At 47.4% G+C, this 19309-nt stretch overlaps 2 protein-coding genes and 1 non-coding gene across 3 annotated transcripts; 2 read left to right on the top strand and 1 right to left on the bottom strand.

The window, feature by feature from the left end:
• Positions 1–7907: 7907 nt before the first annotated feature.
• Imp4 (IMP4, U3 small nucleolar ribonucleoprotein) lies at positions 7908–13826 on the bottom strand. Its single transcript, NM_178601.3, has 9 exons — positions 13728–13826; positions 13506–13614; positions 10662–10745; positions 10168–10277; positions 9960–10092; positions 9732–9886; positions 9564–9658; positions 9386–9459; positions 7908–9297 (listed from the first exon to the last, which is right to left on the bottom strand). Exons 1-9 carry the CDS (start codon positions 13728–13730, stop codon positions 9185–9187), a joined length of 876 nt encoding a protein of 291 aa, NP_848716.2. The 5' UTR covers positions 13731–13826; the 3' UTR covers positions 7908–9184.
• A 156-nt stretch (positions 13827–13982) lies between these two features.
• Ccdc115 (coiled-coil domain containing 115) lies at positions 13983–16985 on the top strand. Its single transcript, NM_027159.2, has 5 exons — positions 13983–14427; positions 14509–14612; positions 14723–14805; positions 15797–15928; positions 16045–16985. The coding sequence occupies exons 1-5, from the start codon at positions 14317–14319 to the stop codon at positions 16155–16157; spliced, it is 543 nt and encodes a 180-aa protein (NP_081435.1). The 5' UTR covers positions 13983–14316; the 3' UTR covers positions 16158–16985.
• Positions 16986–18771: 1786 nt separating this feature from the next.
• Positions 18772–18843, top strand: n-TEttc1. Its single transcript has one exon. It is a non-coding gene; the product is annotated as a tRNA-Glu (tRNA).
• The last annotated feature ends 466 nt before the right edge of the window (positions 18844–19309 follow it).

Genomic DNA, 19309 nt, shown 5'->3' with positions numbered 1-19309 from the left:
AGTGGGGGCAGGAATGTTCTGTACCTTGATCTGCTCAGAGCCCTTGTTCCTCGGGTCACTCAAGAGCTGAGGACTGAGGGTTTGTTGATGGGTGCTCTGAGGCCAGCCTGATCTGTTGTTGCAAAGCAGGGTGGGGGTGGGGGAGGCTCCAGTGGAAAACCTGGGGAAGAGTGCTTTAGGGAGACTCTTTGAGGCTACTGATAGCCCCTAATACACAATTATTCTCTAGCTTCCTTTTTCACTAGGAAAAAAAAAAAATCCAACAAAGGGTGCAGAGATAGAAGATGCCATACACGCTCAGCCCCCAGACACTCCACTGCTTCCCTGTTGAGAACAATCAGGCCTGGCAGGCTTCCCCGGGGGCCTTCTACAAGCTGGACATTAGGCAAACAGAAAACACACCCCTCTCCTTCTGCAATCAGGAGTTTAAGTTCAGCAGTACCCAGGACTTCAGTGCCTCTTGCAGAGGTCCTTTGGGCTTCCCCAGCCTCCTCAGAGGTTTCAGTGTTCTGGATCAATGACTCAGAATCAGATCAGCATCTCAAGACGACAAGTACACAGGCTAAGGAGAAAGCCACCCGACACCTCAGTGCTCTCTGGAGGCTGCGTAGTGATGGCTGTTAATCCAGCAGGCAAACCTCCAGGCACTCCTGTGAGAGACCACTTAGCCTCTCCACCAGCATTTCTCAACCCATTGGTTGCACCGGACCCCTTTGGCAACCTTGTATTCTCCAAAGTATTTACATGACAATTCATCAAAGTACCAAAATTGCAGTTATGAAGTAGCAATGAAAGCAATTTCTGGTTGAGGGGTGGGTCATAACATGAGGATCAGTATTGAAGGTCGCAGCATCAGGAAGGCTGAGAATCGCCATGTTAGACAAGCATGTGAGGTGTTATAGTGATTGGGTTGAGGGTGGAAGAACCACTCTAAAAATAGGTGACACCATTCTCTAGGCTTCAATCCTGACTGAACAAAAAAAGAGAGACAGCTGGCTGGGTACCAGTGTTCATCGGTTTCTGCTTCCTAAGCTACATCAAGGTCCTGGCGCCATCACTTCCGTGCCCTGATGAACTATGAACCAGAATTAACTTTCCCTTCTCCGTTAAGTGACTTCTTAGGGTCCGAAATTGTGACTGTGAAGAGCGGGGCTGTTGCTGTGCTAAGGCAGACCATGTGGCCAGTAGACCCATGGGGCCTTGTTTTATTGGAGGAATGTAAAAGAGTTTAGAACTTTGGGCTAGAAAAGCAACTAAAAACTGCAAGCAGGGCTTATAGGGCCTCCTTGGTGGGAGCTGGGAAGCTGAGAATGGTTGGAGAAATGTAGCCGCTCACTAGAGGCTCACCTCGAGGTGACAGAGGACAGCAAGGACCTATCAGAAACTGGATGAAAGCCTGTTCCTGTGATCTTCTAAGAATATGACTTCCTTCTGCACATGCCCTGTGAACTGGAGTGAAATTGAACTTAAAGGTAATGGACAAATTTATTTGGAGGAAGAAATTTCAAGATGGATCAGCAATAAGTCTGGTAAGGAGAATGCAGCTAGAACCGTTAGAGCAATTGGTGCCACTGAGAAGGATCTATCAAAGCCCTTGGGCTACACAAATGGTGACCTGCAGGCAAAATCCCATCCACAGAAGTTCCAACCTGTGAAAATGCAAATGTGTTATAAAGAAGAGCCGAAACTGACACTGGAGAGGGGCTCCTTGTTCTTCAGAAGGAGCAGCTTAGTAAAGTGGTTCCATACGGTGAGCACACTGAAGTGGATACAGCTCTGGCCCAAGGACACTAGGCTACTTCTTAGCAGCAGAACCAGGCAGCACCATCTATGTGGATCTTGGTTTTCCTGCCATAGATGATACAAGACTGAGCCGGGCGGTGGTGGCGCACGCCTTTAATCCCAGCACTTGGGAGGCAGAGACAGGTGGATTTCTGAGTTCAAGGCCAGCCTGGTCTACAAAGTGAGTTCCAGGACAGCCAGGGCTATACAGAGAAACCCGTCTTGAAAAAAAAAAAAAAAAAATATTGAGAGGTTCCATGGTTTCTGAGGGCAGATAAAGCCAGGCAAGGTGTGGCGGGGTGGGGCCCTTGCAGGTTGGCCATGGAGGCCCCTGCGTGAAGATGTGAAGGTAAAACCTAACTTGTAATGAAGACCCCCCAAGTCCAAGACATCTGCTAAGAGCAGCAGGCAAGGCATGGAGCCAGTCTCAGGCTGTGCGTATTATCACGGGGAGTGGAGACCTGGAGGAGTGGGTTTACCTAAGTCCAAATGATCACGTTGAGTCCCTAAACGCTGAGCCCATGTGGAACAGCAGGATTTGGTGTCTGCACTGCTTGATTTGGGTCTTCCTCTGCACTCTCCTGGAGAGAGTCTCCATGGAGACGCTCAAAGTTGGACAGGATGGGCCTTAGCATTGTAAAATGGTAAGGGATGGAAGTTACTGCTTAAAAGTGATCTGTTTAGGGGTCAAGCTGAGGCGCAGTGGAGCCGTGGTGGTCGGCTTAACTGCCGGTTGGACAGCATGTGGACGCACCTAGGAGACAAGCCTCTTGGCAAGCTTGTGAAGGATTACGCTGATTAGGGTTGGAGGCGGGAGGGCCCATCCTAACACTGGGCACCATCGTTTCCCAGGCTTCATAAAGCTGCATAAAGCTAGCCAGACAACCACTTATCACTCAGGGCTGATGGTTTCTCCGTGCCTTGCCTTCCACCAATGGACTGCACTGAAGGACCCTAAGGGCTTTTTCCAGTCCCACACCCTCTTTACAGCTTTCCCTCCCGCCTCAGTTTACCGCTAGGTAAAGTTCCCTTCTCCACCCACAGGAACATTCTTGAGTAAAAAATTCTCAGAAGGTACAGACTGATAGTCACCTGACCCTCTGGAAAGTCCCAGGTAAAGTTCAAATGCGTGTCATGCTTGCTAGTCAATAGATTTAAAGGTCAGTAATGCTGAGCCAATAAGTTTGAACTGTAACCTTGCTGATATAACCTGGGCCCCTAAAAAGTATAAAAACGGCTTGTAATAGCCATTTGGGTCGCCTTCTAGTCACTCCCCTTGAGGGACTGATTGAAGCACTGGAAAATAAACTTTTTGTGTTTGCATTGATCTGCAGCTCGGTGTCTCACTCAGGGGCATCTCCAAGTAAGTACCACAGACCGAGGGCCAGGGATCTTACAGCACCATGGACGCAAACCCAAATAAACCTGCTTAAATTGCATTTTCTCACAGCAACTGAGAAGTAACTCACACTCTGGGTTCTTCCCTAAGGACTTGCCTACAGGTCTGCTTCAGGGAGGCAGGAAAGCTTGAGAAGAGAAGGAGGAATATTAATACCCTGTTCCCAGCTTTAAAATGACTTTTTTTTTTTTTTTTTTTTTTTTTTGAGACAGGATTTCTCTGTGTAGGTTAACAGAATACACTCTATAGACCAGGCTGGCCTTGAACTCAATAATCTACCTGCCTCTACCTCTTGAGTGCTGGGATTAAAGGTGCGTGTCACCACTGCCTGGCAAAAGTTTTTATTATATTTTTATTTTGTGCATGGGGGTATGTGTGGAGGTCAGAGAACAACTTGTGGGTTTGGGTTCTCTCCTTTCATGTAGGTTTGGGGATTGAACTCAAGTTGTCAGGCTTGGTAGTAAGACCAAGCTGTATTGCTGGCACCAAAAAGGACATCCGTAAATACTACATACTAGGGGGTTGGAGAGATGGCTCAGCAGTTAAGAGCACTGACTGTTCTTTCTGATTTCAATTCCCAGCAACCACACGGTGGGCTTACAACCATCTATAATGGGATTGATCTGATGGCCTCTTCTGGTGTGTCTAACAGTGACAGTGTAATCATATACACAAAATAATTCTTAAAAAAAAAATACCCATGCTGGCCTTTCCCTAAGAGCAGTGGGTCTCAACCTTCCTAACACTGCAACCCTTTAATACAGTTCCCCATGCTGTGGTGACCCCCAACTATAGAATTATTTTCATTGCTACTTCATAGGTGTAATTTTGCTACTGCTATGATTGTAATATAAATATCTGTGCTTTCCAATGATCTTAGATGGCCCCTGAAAAAGGGTCATTCAAGGGGTCACTAGCCACAGGTTGAGAACCACTGCCCTAGACTGTAATCTTCTCTGAGACAGACCTGGGCATCTGCCTCACACTCCCTTAGAGGAAGGTTACGTCAACAAGTGTTCATACATGTTGCTAGCAGCACGAGAGGCTCTTAATGATGAACCCGGTCAGCATGGCTGGCCCGTAGCTTCCCTCTGACATTAACCCAACCTCAGCACACTTTTTTTCTGGGACTTTATTTAGCAGTGAACAATCAGATCAGGCATGGTAGCACAGGCTTTTAATCTCAGCACTTAGGAGGTAAAGGCAGGAGGTAGTTCAAGGCCAGTCTGGTCTCCACAGCAAATTCCAGGACAGTCAGAACTACATGAGACCCTGTCTAAAAAGAACCACCAGACATATAAATTCAAAGGAAATACAATATACACGCACAGGTTAAACGACAGCAGTGTGTGTAAACTATACCACAGACTGTAAACTATAGAGAAGCGTATTTCCTAAATAGATAAATTACAAAGACAAAATAAAGAGAAACTTAAATGATACTTAGAACAAATGTGCATAACTGAAAAGCAAACATTTTCATCAACTGACTGATAAATATGGTCTCATGCCTACAGCAGACTATTGGGCAATAAGAAATGAAGTCTTGACATAAGCTACAAGGTTTAGAAACATTATGGTAGGCCAAAGCAGCAAGTCACAAAAGATAATCTATCCCATGATTTTACTCATATGAAGTGTGACAGGCAGGCTTGAAGAGACCAAAAGTAGATCAGTGTTTGCAAGGGGCTCAGGTCATGGTCACAGTTGGAAGGAGCTAAAGAGTCATGGCTGAGGGTGTACCCATCCTGGCAGAAAGATGTTTTAAACAGGCTCTCTGTGTCCCTCCCTTCCATCAGACTACTGAAGTGGCAATCTCCAAGGAACTGGGTTTTCTTCAGGAGTCTCCTGTGAGGAGAAAAGTTGAAGCTTGGAGCCAGGGAGTGGAATGTGTCTCCCAGGGAGAGGTTTCACTCAGTTCTAACAACTTGTCAGACCAACTAGCAGGACCCTGGAGCCCAACGATAAACACATGGCCAGAGTCCATAGCGACATATGGCAGCACACTCTGGCCAGGACTGCTCAGCTATGCACACTTCTGGACCTCTATTTAAACCTAAACCTCATGTCAGGACCAAAGGTGGACTTGGGTGGATGCCTTTCGCTATGACTTGGGTGTTTAATTGGCCTCTAGGACAACTGGTAGAACATTGGTTGTTGGGGCTGCCAGAGCCCAGGCTGGAATCCTAACAGTGAATGTGAGGTTTCTCTCGAGGATAAAGATGAATTAAAATTAGATCGATCGTGGAGATGGCTGCAGAGCTCTATGAATATCACTATACCTCCCACTGGGGCTCCAGCTCACCATGAGGTTAGATGCCATACCCATGCACACACATGTGCACACACCTTCAGTCAACTAGGTCAGGGGGTCAAACAGAATCCAGCCACACACCCAGTCTCCATCCAGCTCTTGTTCCCCTACAGCTCTTCCTAATTTATGATACCCAAGGTCAATGCAGCAGACCACCATAGTCTCATGACAGTTTCCACCTTTTACTTTCCTCTTTCCCCCATCTTTTTTTTTTTTATTTTTTTTTTAATTTTTTTTCTTTCCCCCATCTTTATCCTCTCTCTTCCAAAGAACATTGGCTGCCCTGGGTTATAGTCATGTGACTTAACCTCCAGAGAGAGGAGACTGGAGTCCATTTTTGAGTGTATGTCTTTGAGATTCCTTTTCAGCTTACTCTTAATTCAAGCTCCCACTCCTCCCCTCCTCGCTTCATTGTTTCAACCATTCCTTCTACACATGCCCCCTTTGTGGCAGAAACATCCCCTAATGAATAAAGATTTCAGGAGACCAATCACTAGGCGAGGAGTAGGTGGGACTTCTGGGTGGGAGAGGAAGAGGGGATGGAGTAAGAGACTGCCTTTTTGGATGGGGGACAGGCAGGTGGAGGTCAAACTGTACCTAACAAGAGGCCCCGGGGTTTAGAAGGCGGATCTGCCTTTCGTCTTTTGGGTTCTGTTTTAACTGAGACCTAGCAATAATAACCAGTCCTGTTGTGGTGTTTTTCTCTCCACTCAGTAACCAATACACTAGCACAGCACAGTGTGGCCCTTTACAGTGTGGCCCTTTACTCCCCCAAACTAGTTGGCATTTAAGGAATGCCTGTTTCGTAGTTAACTGACACTACTTTCACGGTGGGTTTATTGATGGACAGTGGCTCTCCGACTTCCTGTGCAGGTCAGGGATAGAGTCTGAACAAGTCTAAAAGAAAATGTCAACTCAACCTTACTGGTCTTTCCTGAATATTGAAAGCATTCCCACTAAAAGCAGAAAGGCAACCTAGATTTAGGAATAATTAAAACACCAGGTCTCAACACAACACCAGGAATAATAGGAAACACCAAGACAATCTGTCTTCTCCAAAAATTACCAATTCCACAATACTGGCCCCCGATGAAGATGACTTACATAAACTTCAGACACACAATTAAAAAAAAAAAAAAAAACCAAAGCAATCCATCAACCCAGACAGGACATGGATAGTCACCAAGAGAACACAAACATCAGCATGGAATCAGAAAGTCCATTCAAGATGTGAAAGTAGAATTTGATAAAGACATACAGAGAGGAAAACCTGAACTGAGATGAGGGTAGAAAGCGAAAAGTGCAGGTCAGGTAGAAGCTCAGTGGGAAGAAGCCCCAGAATAGAGAGGATTGCATACAGGAGAGGAGGCGGGGCTTCAGAGCAAGGCAGAACCGCATCACTCAGTCAAGGCCAATGATGCATGTAAGTGTGTGTGAATAAAACGTGCAAGACCTTTGGGGCATTATGCAAAGGCCAAAATTATGGGCATACGAGGGGAATTTCATGCCAAATGAATTCAGAAAGGAGATACTTTTAAATTTCCCAACTCTAGATGAAGAGGTGCAAAAAGAGATCCAAGAGGCCCTCAGAACTCCAAAAGGGCAAGACCAGAAAAGAAACCTTTCTATCACATCATAATTAAGACACTAAACAGGCAGGACAGAGAGTGTAGAGCTGCAAGAGAGAGCAAGCTCATTTACAAAGGCAGGCTTGGGTTAAGAACACGAGGTGCTCTCGCAGAAGATGGAGGTTCAATCTCCAGGATCCAGATGATGGCTCCCAACTGTCTGTAACTCCAGACCCAGGGGATGCTACACCTTCTCCTGGCCTCATCAGGTGGCAGATATATATGCAGGCAACTCTTACAGATTACAAGAAAAAAATCCTAATTCTTAAAATCTGTAAATATGAGTGCATTTGAAAGGGTCTCTGAAGATACAAGTTCAGAATTGTAAATGAGATGGACCTAGACATGTGCAGTAAGCACAGTAACAAAGGTCCTTCTAAGAAATATTCAAGAGACTAGGTCAACAGACTCAGCACTGAAGATGAAGGCCGACAGTGAAGTGCTATGGTAGCAAGAGGCGATACAAAGGGTTACTGCAGCCATCAGAAGCCGAAGAGCAAACACACCCCCATCCCCAACACACTCAGCCTTAGGGAGTGAACACCCTCACCTCGCACCATGAACCAATTTCTGTTAAATTATCAGCTCCACAAGAATCCCTTATGGTAGCCATAAGAAATGTACAGAGCTGGGCTGTGGAGGTGCACGCCTTTAGTCTGAGCACTCATGAGGCAGGGACAGGCCGATCTCTGAGCTCAGAACTAGCTAGGTCTACAGAGTGAGTTCCAGGACAGCTAGATAGCCAGGGCTACACAAGCCCTGTCTCAAAACAAACAAAAAACATAGATCACATGATTTTACTTGCATTTTGAAATTTATACACACACACACACCACACGCAAAGCCATGGGAGGATCCCAGAGGCCTTGTTGAGAATTGGATTCATGAGCTGCAGTTGTGGGCCCACCCGTCCCAGAGCACTGGCCTAACCTTCCTCATCTTATTGGACCTCAAGGGCCTTGCACATCATCCAGATGGCTTCTGTTCTCTCACTATCGTTAGGTTTTCATGACACCATGCAGACATCTCCCTTATCCTGTCTGGCATGCTTCCTCAGAGGCCTCCTCCTAATGGTATGGTAGATCCCATCACCAATTCTCTCTGCGAGCTCTAGGGTCTTGACAACCACTCTATACAAACCCAGGGCCCTTGGGGAAGTTCAGGGTTTTGGATACAGAGAGGACAGTAAGTTGCAAACGGCTGTGGCACAGCCTCTTGAGGCCCTTCCCTGGGCAACACTAGCTCTCCCTGTGGCTGATGGACAGGCCCATTGTAGATGTAGATAGGCAGAGATATGGTAGGCAGGCTGTGGGTGTCACTCTGTCTCCTGGGAAAGAGGGAGGGTGCAGAGAGAATCTCTTGTGTTCTGTATGGAAATATCACTGGTCAATAGAAAAGTATGGCCAATGAGCTAAGGCAAGAAACAGGAGATGGGATATCCTGCGGAGAGAGAGGGGATTCTGGAAAAGAGGCACAGGAGATGGTTGCATGAAACTGAGGTAACCAGCCATAGGGCACTCACAAAACAAACAAGGAACTGAGTAATGAGCTAGGCAGGGAATAGACGCTAGCTGTTGGCCTAGGCGTTTATTCATGAAATATTAAGTCTTAGAGTCGCTATCTCTTCGAACAAAGAGGCTGAGGGGAAAAGCTCGCAGTTAGAGGAGGGTGCCCCTGCTTGTAAGTTAGGCTGGTAATTAAATGGTGTAGGCTTGCTGCTGGTGACAAAGACTGACCCTAAACCACAGGAAAAAAGTGTTCACAGGGCCCAACTCTGAAGAAAGTAACCACTTTCCAGTGCAGATCTGCAGCCCTACCCCAGCCTGAAGGTGACTATTCAGTCCACTGTCATTAGGTCCTCAACCCATAGATACTCTGTGGGCTTCAGGTTTGTCCTGACAGACAGTAGGCCAACCGTGACCAGTTAGAGGCAGCTGGGAGCGTGATGACAGAGGGGTTATTTAGATCCCTCCAGTCTCCACTTAGGATTAGTGAATCTGTCTGTGACAAGTCTCTGATCCAGGATTCCAAGTCTGCATTCTGACTGGCAAGTAGCTCAGCTCACTCGGCACTCAGGAAGACCCTCTTGCGGGCGGTGTTGGTGTAGGGGTGCCAGCGCCACTCTACATCTGCGGTGGCCTCCTGCTCCAGTGTGCCCAGGCGAATCATATACACTAGGGTGAGGGGAGAGATGTCACACCATGCACAGTCAAGGACCCCCCCACTAACCTCCCTCAGGCATAAACTAAAGCCTAAACTCACACTTGAGCTCAAATCGAGGCCCGACCTCAGTCAGCTCCACATTGCGGTGGTCTGTCTTCTTGTAGACATGGTGCCTGAGGAAAAAGGAAGCAGAGGTACGTACGTGGGTCAGTAGGGGCTGTGGGTTAGCTGAGGAACTACAAAGGTCACAGGCCCTACACTCAGCCCATGGACCCACCGGAATGAAATGTAGTCATCCTGGTTTGCAAAGGTGATGACCCGATGGCTGTCGTCTTTTGGCACGGGGAATAGGTAACGAAGGATGTCCGACACCTGGGGACACAGGGACAGAGAGTCACAGGGCTGGTCTGAGCCTCAGCCCTTCCCACAGGGTTCCCATACTCACCCGCTTGCCCAGCCGTGAGGAAAAGCCATGAGTGATGAGGTGGGGCTTGGCTTCTGACATGGTGCCCAGGTCAGGGATGTCGTGCCGCATGACCACGTTACACAGTGTGAAATAGGCAGTAGGACCGAAGGGCAGATGGCTGACAATGAGCCCCACTGTAGGGGAGAGGCTGTCAGACACTCTGCCATGACAACAGCCCAAGCTCCCTTGCCCTCTAGCAGGCCTTACCGGGTGTGCCTCGATGCTCATGGACCACCAACAGGTCGGTGACCCCGTTGGCTTTGCAAGCTCTCACTAGTGCTCCAACCTCATGCCGACCTCGGTTCATGCGCTGGGCACCTGGGAACACCAGCTTCAGTTCCTGCCCATGGACCAACACCGAATTAGAACTGGGGCCACTAGGCCTGGGTATCCCCTACTCCCTGACGCCCAGTACCTTTGCAAACATTTTCAGGCGAGAACTAGGGTCTCTGGAGGTAGTGATCATGACCTTAGGATCCTCAACCCCGGCCCATCGATATTCATCATCTACATGGCTGGTTACACCTGTCAGGAGAACAAGAGGCAAGGAAAATGCTGACTCTGCTCAAGAGAGCCTAGTGGAAATGCACCTCTAGTGGCCAGGAGAGCAGCTACCAGCCCACTGTGGGTACCAGTGCTAAGGACACTTCTGCTCCAGCAGACACTCCAACGAGCAAAGACTAAAAGCTACTGTGTTTATCGTATAAATAGAACTGAAAGCATTTGTTTGGGGAGAGCCCCTGTGATGCCACCCAGGCAGACAGGAGGAACCTGGGGACAGGTACAGAAACTGCTCACCTGGACACTTCCATCAGGTGGGAAATTGTCCAGTGTGGCTGAAGAGGACCTGGAGCCCAGTGGGCACAGAAGTTGGTTCAGTGTGGAAGAGGGCTGCAGAGCACAGATTACCTTCTCCACCAGCATCATCGAACTCCAAGGACCCCTGTAAGGCTAGAGCCTCCCGGCGTAACTCGGTGGGAATCAGCTGGTTTTCTGCAAGGAAGAGAAGGGCAGAGTGAGACACAATGTATATAACACTGTGTGGTTCACTAGTGTGTGGACTTAATGTGAAAGCCCCTGATTTCTTTCTTAACATCCTCAATAGAGTCAGTAAGAAATATAGAACGAACAGAGGTAACAAACCAATGGTCTTGAGAGGCCCATGGCTTTGCTGCTGAGTGTGTCGCTAACAGGGTACAGGGTACGCCACCACCCCTAGTTATCAACTTCTTTTCATCTAATTGTCAACTAATGGTTACTGGGGAGCTCATTTTCTAAATACTTCTTCATTATCAATGTTATTTTTTTTTTTTTTTTTTTTTTTTTGGTTTTTCAAGACAGGGTTTCTCTGTGTTGCCCTAGCTGTCCTGGAACTCACTTTGTAGACCAGGCTGGCCTCCAACTCAGAAATCCGCCTGCCTCTGCCTCCCAAGTGCTGGGATTAAAGGCGTGTGCCACCACCGCCCGGCATTAATGTCATTTTTATAACCAGACAAAAAATCTAAAGAAAATCTGATAATGCACTGGGGGTTGGTTTGCTTGCAGGTGAAGAAGACCTTGGTGTTGAGGAGCACTACAAAAATAATAAATGCTTAAAAAAAAAATAGAAAGGGGCTAGTGAGATGGCACAGCAGTTAAGCACTGTCTGCTCTTCTAGAGGTCCAGAGCTCAATTCCCAGCAACCATACCACAGCTCACTACTACCCATAAAGGAATCTGACACCCCCTTCTGGCATATAGGTGGACATGCAACCAGAGCACTCATACTTAAGTAAATAAATACATTTAAAAGACAGAAAGAAATTGTTTCTTAAGTAGGAAGGAAGACCAGTGACCTCCAAGTCTTCACACTGCCTACTAAGGTGGTTAGCACGCCTGCCTTTGATCCCAGCACTCAGAAGGCAAAGGCAGGGGATCTCTAAGAGTGAGGCCAGACAAGTCTACATAGTGAGACCCTGGCTCAAAAACCAATAACAACAAAACAATATAAAAAAAGAACACTGCTACCTGGAGGCACAGGTAACCTCAAGGCGCATGGCCTCAGCTGGCCGGGGGTCAGAGGTTCTTTCTGTGAACTAAGGTGGACAGCAAGGCCTGAGGCCCAGTTCCGCATCTCCAGCATGTGAGGGAAGGGAGAGAGTCACAGCAGCACTCTGTCAAGCTAGCTACCAAGTGACATAAGCTCTCCTCTGCCACAGGAAAAGGAGCCTCCCTAGGGATACCCACAAGAAGAAAAGTCCAACCATTCCTTCTGCATCTTAGAAACAATACTGAGCCCCCAACCCAAACAAATACAAAGCCAAACACATACGCTAATAACCTAGGGATATAAGTAGGCATAATGTGAACACAAATAATACTTACAACAGTTTCTTTTAATGCAATATTTAATATAGTTAATAATAATATAGTTAATAATAGATGGTTGCAAATGCTAATATATTGATCATTTTTCTGTGTATGTGTTCCTGCCTGAGTTCACATGTGTTCAGGTAGCTGCTAAGGCCAGAGGACACTGGATCCCTGGGGTTACAGACAGTTGTGAGTCACTCTATATGGGTAGTAGGGAATGAATTTGGGTCCTCTCAAAGAGCAGGAAGTGCTCTGAATCCTTGAGCCATTTTTTTAAAACTTTTTTTTTAAGTTATGGTAATGGGTCACAGATACTTAACATTATGCTTATATAGCCCAGGCTGATCTGAAACTCATGCAGCCAAAGCAAGCCTTGAACTCCTGATCCTCTAGCCTCCACCTTACCAGTGTTGGGACATAGGCCCCCAGGCACAGTTGAGTCAGGCTGGGGACAGAATCCAGAGCCTCCTTCATGTTAGGAAGCACTCTCTAACAACTGTGGTACAATCCCAGCCCTAACATTATGCTTCTTAACTCAAAAAAACGTTACATGACACACATATACTTTATAGTCCTAAATTACAGGAACGGAATTTAATTACTGGCACCAGGGATATTGTACTATCAATCAGGCGGGAGACATGAAGTTCCTTAGATACAAAAGCAAAATAGGGATAAATAGAACATTTCCAATTAAGCTCTGTGATAGAGGATCTTCATTTATTAGGGCAAATGAAAATGTGAATTAATGTAAGGCAAAGTTTTAAACTAACCTGTAAAACGAATGTCAAATTCTAAATGGAAGAAGAATTAAAATGCAAGACAATTATAACAATCAATAACAGGTTTTTCTAATTTTGTTTTGAAGAAGACAACAAAAACAAATACCAAGGATTCTTGCAGACCCATTCCCTAAGATGGGAATCAATTAGATGAGGCAAAGGTTTTTTGTTGGTTTGTTGCTTGATTTGGTTTGGTTTTTGGTTTTTCGAGACAGGGATTCTCTGTTTTAGCTCTGGCTGTACTGGAACTCATTATGTAGACCAGGCTGGCTTCGAACTCGGGGATCGGCCTGTCTCTGCCTCTCGAGGGCTGGGATTGAAACCGTGCGCCGCCGCCACCCGACAGAGGCAATGTTTTAAAACTAAATAAAAACTAGATATTCTGTAAGCAAAACTGGCAATCAACCTGTAGACATGGGCAACTGTAGCATAAACGGCCATACTATCACATGGTGGGATCATTCAGAAACCAGTGAGCAGTGAGGTCCTACCTAACGAGCAGAGAAAGGAAAGATGACCAGCCACCCTGATACAAATACATTAAGTTCAAATGCGTTTACACCTCCGTGTAGTATGCTCGAGCAAGGACTTGTAACCCACCAGCACAGGGAGGCCTTACCTTCTAGAGCACGCTTGACTCGCTCCTTCTTCTCCTGAACGGATCGCTGCGCCTCCTCCCGGGCTTTGCGGTACAGGTACTCGCGGCGCAGGCGAGCCTCCCGACGGAGCTAGAGAACACACAGGGTCACCATCCACTTCGGAGCACCGAGGACCACAACTCAGCCCTCCCGTAGTCCCCTTCTTTCCCGCTAAACCAGAACAGGAAATCAAAACATCCTACCATGATGAGCGCCGCTCCCTCACGAGTCCCAACTCTTCTGGCGCTGCTGGCACCACGCAGTGATCACTTCCGCCCTCAACCAAAAAGGCCTTTAGAGGCTTCACTCGATTCCACTGCCGGTCAGAGTGCCCCATCTTAAGATGGCGAATGGAGGAGGGCGTCGCAAGGTGATTGGTCAGACGGGCAACCAATTAATTACCCGGATTTGGGATGTCACGTGGTCTAAGACCGTCCTGATTAGTTAGTCCGTCTGCGGCTTCACCGGTGCTTGAGCTGGTCAGGCAGCAGGCTAGCGAAGAGTAAAAGCAGGAACTGTGCGCATGGCTTCCTAGATTCAAGTTAAGGTCCGACTTTTGGTAGCCATCGGATTCGAGAAGTATCCCGCTCCAGGCGCTAATCCGCGTCCTGGCTGGTGACAGGGATCACCCGGAAGTTGAAGCCTTTGACTTCCGGGTCACGATTAGTACTGCCCCCCTAAGGGCGGATCTTGAGCGCTTATTGGCTGTCATGCACATGGCCGCGCAGTGATTCGGCGGCTTGGAAGGAAGTGGCTCCGCCCATCCGCGCGTGTCCCAAGACTGGCTGGGCCATGGCGGTCCAGGCTCTGCGAGAGGAGTTGGACTCCAAGTGCCTACAGCTGCTCAGTGACCTGGAGGAACTGGAGGCGAAGCGGGCGGCGCTGAACGCCAGGGTGGAGGAGGTGGGCCACGGGGAATGGAAGGAGGGATAGAAAGCGGGCACAGGGAGGGAAAACAGTCTCAAGTCTCTCCTGTCTCCCCAGGGTTGGCTCTCACTTGCCAAGGCTCGCTATGCCATGGGAGCCAAGTCGGTAGGACCCCTGCAGTATGCCTCGCGTATGGAGCCTCAGGTCTGCGTGCGTGCCAGGTGAGCGCCCCCCCCCCCCCCCCCCCTTGGAGAGTGGATGGGCAGGACCTAGGCCGGCGCGGCCAGAGATCCAACTTCCCTTTTTTTTTTTTTTTTTTTTTTTTTCCCAGCGAGGCCCAGGATGGACCCCAGACCTTCAGGGTGATCAAAGCTGACGCCCAGACCCCCGAGGAAGTGGGGCCTAGCGAAGCATGTAAGTCTCCTTTCCACCTGTCAGCCCTTACTCAGCGCTAAAGACAAAACTCATTGAACATTTAAGGAAATTGCTTCATTCGGAATCTGATTAATGGAGAGCGTCTGAGCTGGAGAGTTGAATGTCTGGGGGGCGGGGGTGTGGGAGGGTGGGGTTCTTATACTTTGATAGGTAGGGTTCAAGTAACAGGATAGGAGAGCCGCCCGAGGAGGTCTAAGGGAATGGGGTGTATTCCAAGCCTCCTTGACATAACATGGTTGGGTAAGAGGGTTAAAGGAATGTTGGCGTTTAAGCTGATTGGTTCACAGCATCTGGTCAAACCACAAGGAGGGACCACACATCTAAAAGGTGCATCTTCACCTGGGAACGAATCATGTTTTCTTAGCCCACCCCATTATTATCGACTGACCACAGCTATTACGTCTGTTTTGCAACTGCCAAGAATATTTCGGATTTTTGTTTGTTTGGTTGTTTTTTGCTTTTCATTTCGTTTTGTTTTTTGTTTTTTTCAGAACTCAAGGGTGGGAGCCAAGTCATTGTGAGGGCAGGTTAGCTTAAAATGGAGTCTGAGAACAAAATGGAGTTTGCTCTGGTACTTTAATCTCTACACAGTTAAAGGTGGACTCTTTTATAGTGGGATGAGTTTTGCATTCAAAGGAGCTCAACAGAACAGAAAATGTATATCCCTATATCTAGATGTTCCTTGGAAATAAACCTCCAATCCCAGTTAATCACTCCTGAAACAGCTTGGGGACATTTCATCACTTTTAGGTAAATTGGCAAAGTCAGTCGTAGTCTTGTTCTGGGTAAACAGAATTGTCTGTCCTGGAAGTCAGAATAGACAGAGTCAACTGGATTACAAAGGGGGGAGTGTTACTATTTCCAGACACAGGAGAAGGTTGGGGAAATAGCTAACCTCCAGTGTTTCTCAGAATCATGAACTTGGACTAAGCTCATTGTGGTCATGAGGACTGTATGGCCTTTCTTTCAGCTCTGCGCAGGCGCAAGGGCCCCACCAAGACCAAAGAGTTAGGATCTGCTGTAGTTCCTCAAGATCCCTTGAACTGGTTTGGAATTTTGGTTCCTCACAGTCTGCGGCAGGCCCAAGCCAGCTTCCGGGATGGTGAGTTTTAGGACTATTGTACTGGCTAGGGAGGCCTAACACCCCTGCAGTCTTAGGGGTTGGGGGGGCGGCACTCCATGGATCTTACCATGATGACATTCCTCTTCTCTCACCAGGCCTACAGCTGGCTGCAGATATAGCCAGTCTCCAGACTCGCATCAACTGGGGTCAGAGTCAGCTTCGAGGCCTCCAGAAAAAACTGAAGGAGTTGGACCCTGGGCCTGCCTGACCTGCATCCACATTGGGAGGCACTGAGCATAGCTGCCGTGGATGCTACCACCTTACCTCAGGCCTTCTTCTTTTTATAAGCAGCCCCTGTCTCAGCTGATGCCCCACCTAGAAATGTCCTTAGTCTGCGCGGTTTCTAGCTTTTCGAGGCATGAAGTTGAGTTATGAAGTTTGATGAAGCAAAGCTGAGCAGTGTAGAGAGCACCTAGTTCTAGGCCATGGTCTCAGGGCATGACAGTGACGTGTGAATAACCTGCGGCAGCCATCTGGGATAGTGAAGCCCTGCAGAAATGGTGACAGAGAAGAAAGGGAGTCTAGAAACATAAGGTAGATCAGGACAATTCCAGTCAATAAAAGTACCTCAGGCTGGGCGTGGCAGCGCGTGCCTGTAGCTCCAGCAACTCTAGAGGCTGAGGCAGGAGGATCACTTAAGCCCTGGGAAGTTTATAGACAAGACAGCACACACACACACACACAAATACACAAATACCAGAATAGCTAGCAGGAAATATTACTTCTGTTATAAAAGGAAAAATAACTCATTCTTCCGGGGAATCAGGGTGACCTTCCTGATTGCACTTAGCTTATAGAAGTGAGACCCAGCTGCTTTGCTGAAGGTGCATTCTCTCACCTGGAAACTGTGTCTTGCTTCACGTTTTTTTCCTGAGCTATCCAGTTGTGTTGGGAAGGGGAATGTAATTGTTTGTGGGGTGTAAATATTTCTTCCTAATTTGTTAATTTTGCTTATATTGGTTTTTCTACTTATGAATTGTAAAAACAGAAATTTGTACAGAAAAATTGAATAAAGTAAAAGCTACAGTAAGTGTCACAGAGCTCTCATTTTATTTTCAGTGTATGGGGGCTTTCCCAGTGTATGTCTGTACCATGTGGTGTCTTCTGCCCTTCGGCGAGAAGAGGCCCTATGTCTCCTGTGGGTGCTAGGAAACCCTGGGTCCTCCAAAGAATAGTCAGGGTGTACTGGCTGGTTTTGTGTATCAACTTAACACAGGCTAGAGTTAGAGAAAGGAGCTTCAGTTGAGGAAATGCCTCCATGAGATCCAGCTGTAAGGCATTTTCTCAATTAGTGAGAAAGGAGGGAGGGACCCTTGTGGGCGGGACCATCTCTGGGCTGGTAATCTTGGGTTCTATAAGAGAGCAGGCTGAGCAAGCCAGTAAGGAACATCCCTCCATGGCCTCTGCATCAGCTCCTGCTTCCTGACCGTCCTGACTTCCTTTAGTGATGAGCGGTTTGGAGGTGTAAGCTAAATAAATCCTTTCCACCTTGCTTCTTGGTCATGATGTTTTGTCCAGGAATAGAAACCCTAAGACACAGGGTTTGCTCTTTTGTTGTTGTTTGCTTATTTGGTTTTTGGTGGTTTGGTTTTTTTTGTTTTTGTTTTTGAGACAGGGTTTCTCTATGTAGCTTTGGCTGTCCTGGAACTTGCTCTTGACCAAGCTGGCCTCAAACTCACAGAGGTCTCACTAGTGCTGGAATTAAAGGTGTGTGGCTCCCCCTTTCATCCTCTACACACTACCCCCCTGGGGGTGCTCTTGATGACTGAGCCATCACTCCAGACCCTCTTAGGTTTGGGTTTTTTTTAAGTATACTGTAGCTGTCTGAAGACACTCCAGAAGAGGGCTGTGAGCCACCATGTGGTTGCTGGGATTTGAACTCCAGACCTTCGGAAGAGCAGTTGGGTGCTCTTACCCACTGAGCCATCTCACCAGCTCTTAAATCAGTTTTTAAAAGAAAGTGGAATTTATGTGATTTTTGGATTTGGGATTGTATTAATACAGTAGTAAAGGAATCATAATGAACTTCTGGGGTTTCAGTTGGATGTTAAGTGAGTCCGGCACCCAGCTTTTCTACCACCGTCCATTTCTGGCTGTGTATCTCCGAAAATTATCTCATAAAGCTACAAATTTTTAACGATAAACAGCAAGAAGAATTACAAACCTGGGACAGCACATTCTTCTCCCCTTTAGCTCTCCGGTGCCTGTATATGTGGGGCTGTTATGACTAGAAAGAAAAGGACCCTCTTCCTTCGTTTTGTTTTTAATTTGAGATGGGCACAGTTGTAAACCAGAAGGGCTATGGCCTCGCAAGAACCCACTAGTCTTTGCCTTCCCAGTTTTGGAAGCATGAAAGGCATCCACCGAGCTTCTTAGCATTCTTCTGTCAGTAAAGTGACATCTCTACATGGAAGAGAGGACCGAGACCACAAAATTTTTGGCCATAAATTCTTCCTGAGGACCACCTCTCCTGGAACGCTAATCACACCAGAGTCACGAGATTAAATCTAGAACCAGACACAAAGGCATTTATTGCGTGGCTGGGCTTCGGGTGTGGTGGGCTCTGGGAAGCGCGACGCTGTGGCTGCTGGGATAGGGTGAAGACTGTGCCCTCGGCTGCTGGCTACTGACTTTAGGCACACTCCCACGCACGGAAAAAGTTCTATCTTTCGGGTCACGGGCTCCGGCAGCGTCCGGATGCGGGCATTCGTCACTATTTCCTGGGAAGCGAAGATGCTGAAGATTTTGGAGGGTGGAGTTTGCACAAGCGGCCCTAATGACGTAGGTAACATAAGAGCAAAGGAGAGACACCTGCCGGCAGCTCCCATATGGTCTAGCGGTTAGGATTCCTGGTTTTCACCCAGGCGGCCCGGGTTCGACTCCCGGTATGGGAACAGTATTTTTTTATGATTTGTAAATAATTCGTTGCTATTCGTGTCTTGTTGCCGCTCCTAACACCTCGCATCAAAACAGTGGCGTAGTTTCAGGAAACTGGGGCCATAGGGGTCATCGATCTGCGAATAGACTTTTGCTTTCTTCATAACCCTATGAACTAGGTTTTTTTTTTTTTTGTCAAGCAGTAGCTTATTTCAGCTAATTATATCAACTATTATTTACATTATATATGCAAAACTATAGATATTGAAGTTAAAAGTAATATTTAAAATATCGAGATAACATTGTGGGTTGTCCATACGGAGGTTTCTACTGCTAGCCCCTTCCCATATTTTCGGCCCGGAGTAAAAGATTTCTTGTTCCTGAGTGGAACAAGCAAACAGAAATGGAGACTGAGAAAAAAAGCAGGGAGAAGGAAGCAGAGGTGGCATCCCGCTAGCAGGAAGTGCTCGCCGCACCGGGCTG

Source organism: Mus musculus, chromosome 1, assembly GCF_000001635.26.
Source record: "Mus musculus strain C57BL/6J chromosome 1, GRCm38.p6 C57BL/6J".
Taxonomy (NCBI): domain Eukaryota; kingdom Metazoa; phylum Chordata; class Mammalia; order Rodentia; family Muridae; genus Mus; species Mus musculus.
The sequence above is the reverse complement of the archived record's forward strand: the minus strand, read 5'-3'. Positions and strand labels throughout refer to the sequence as shown.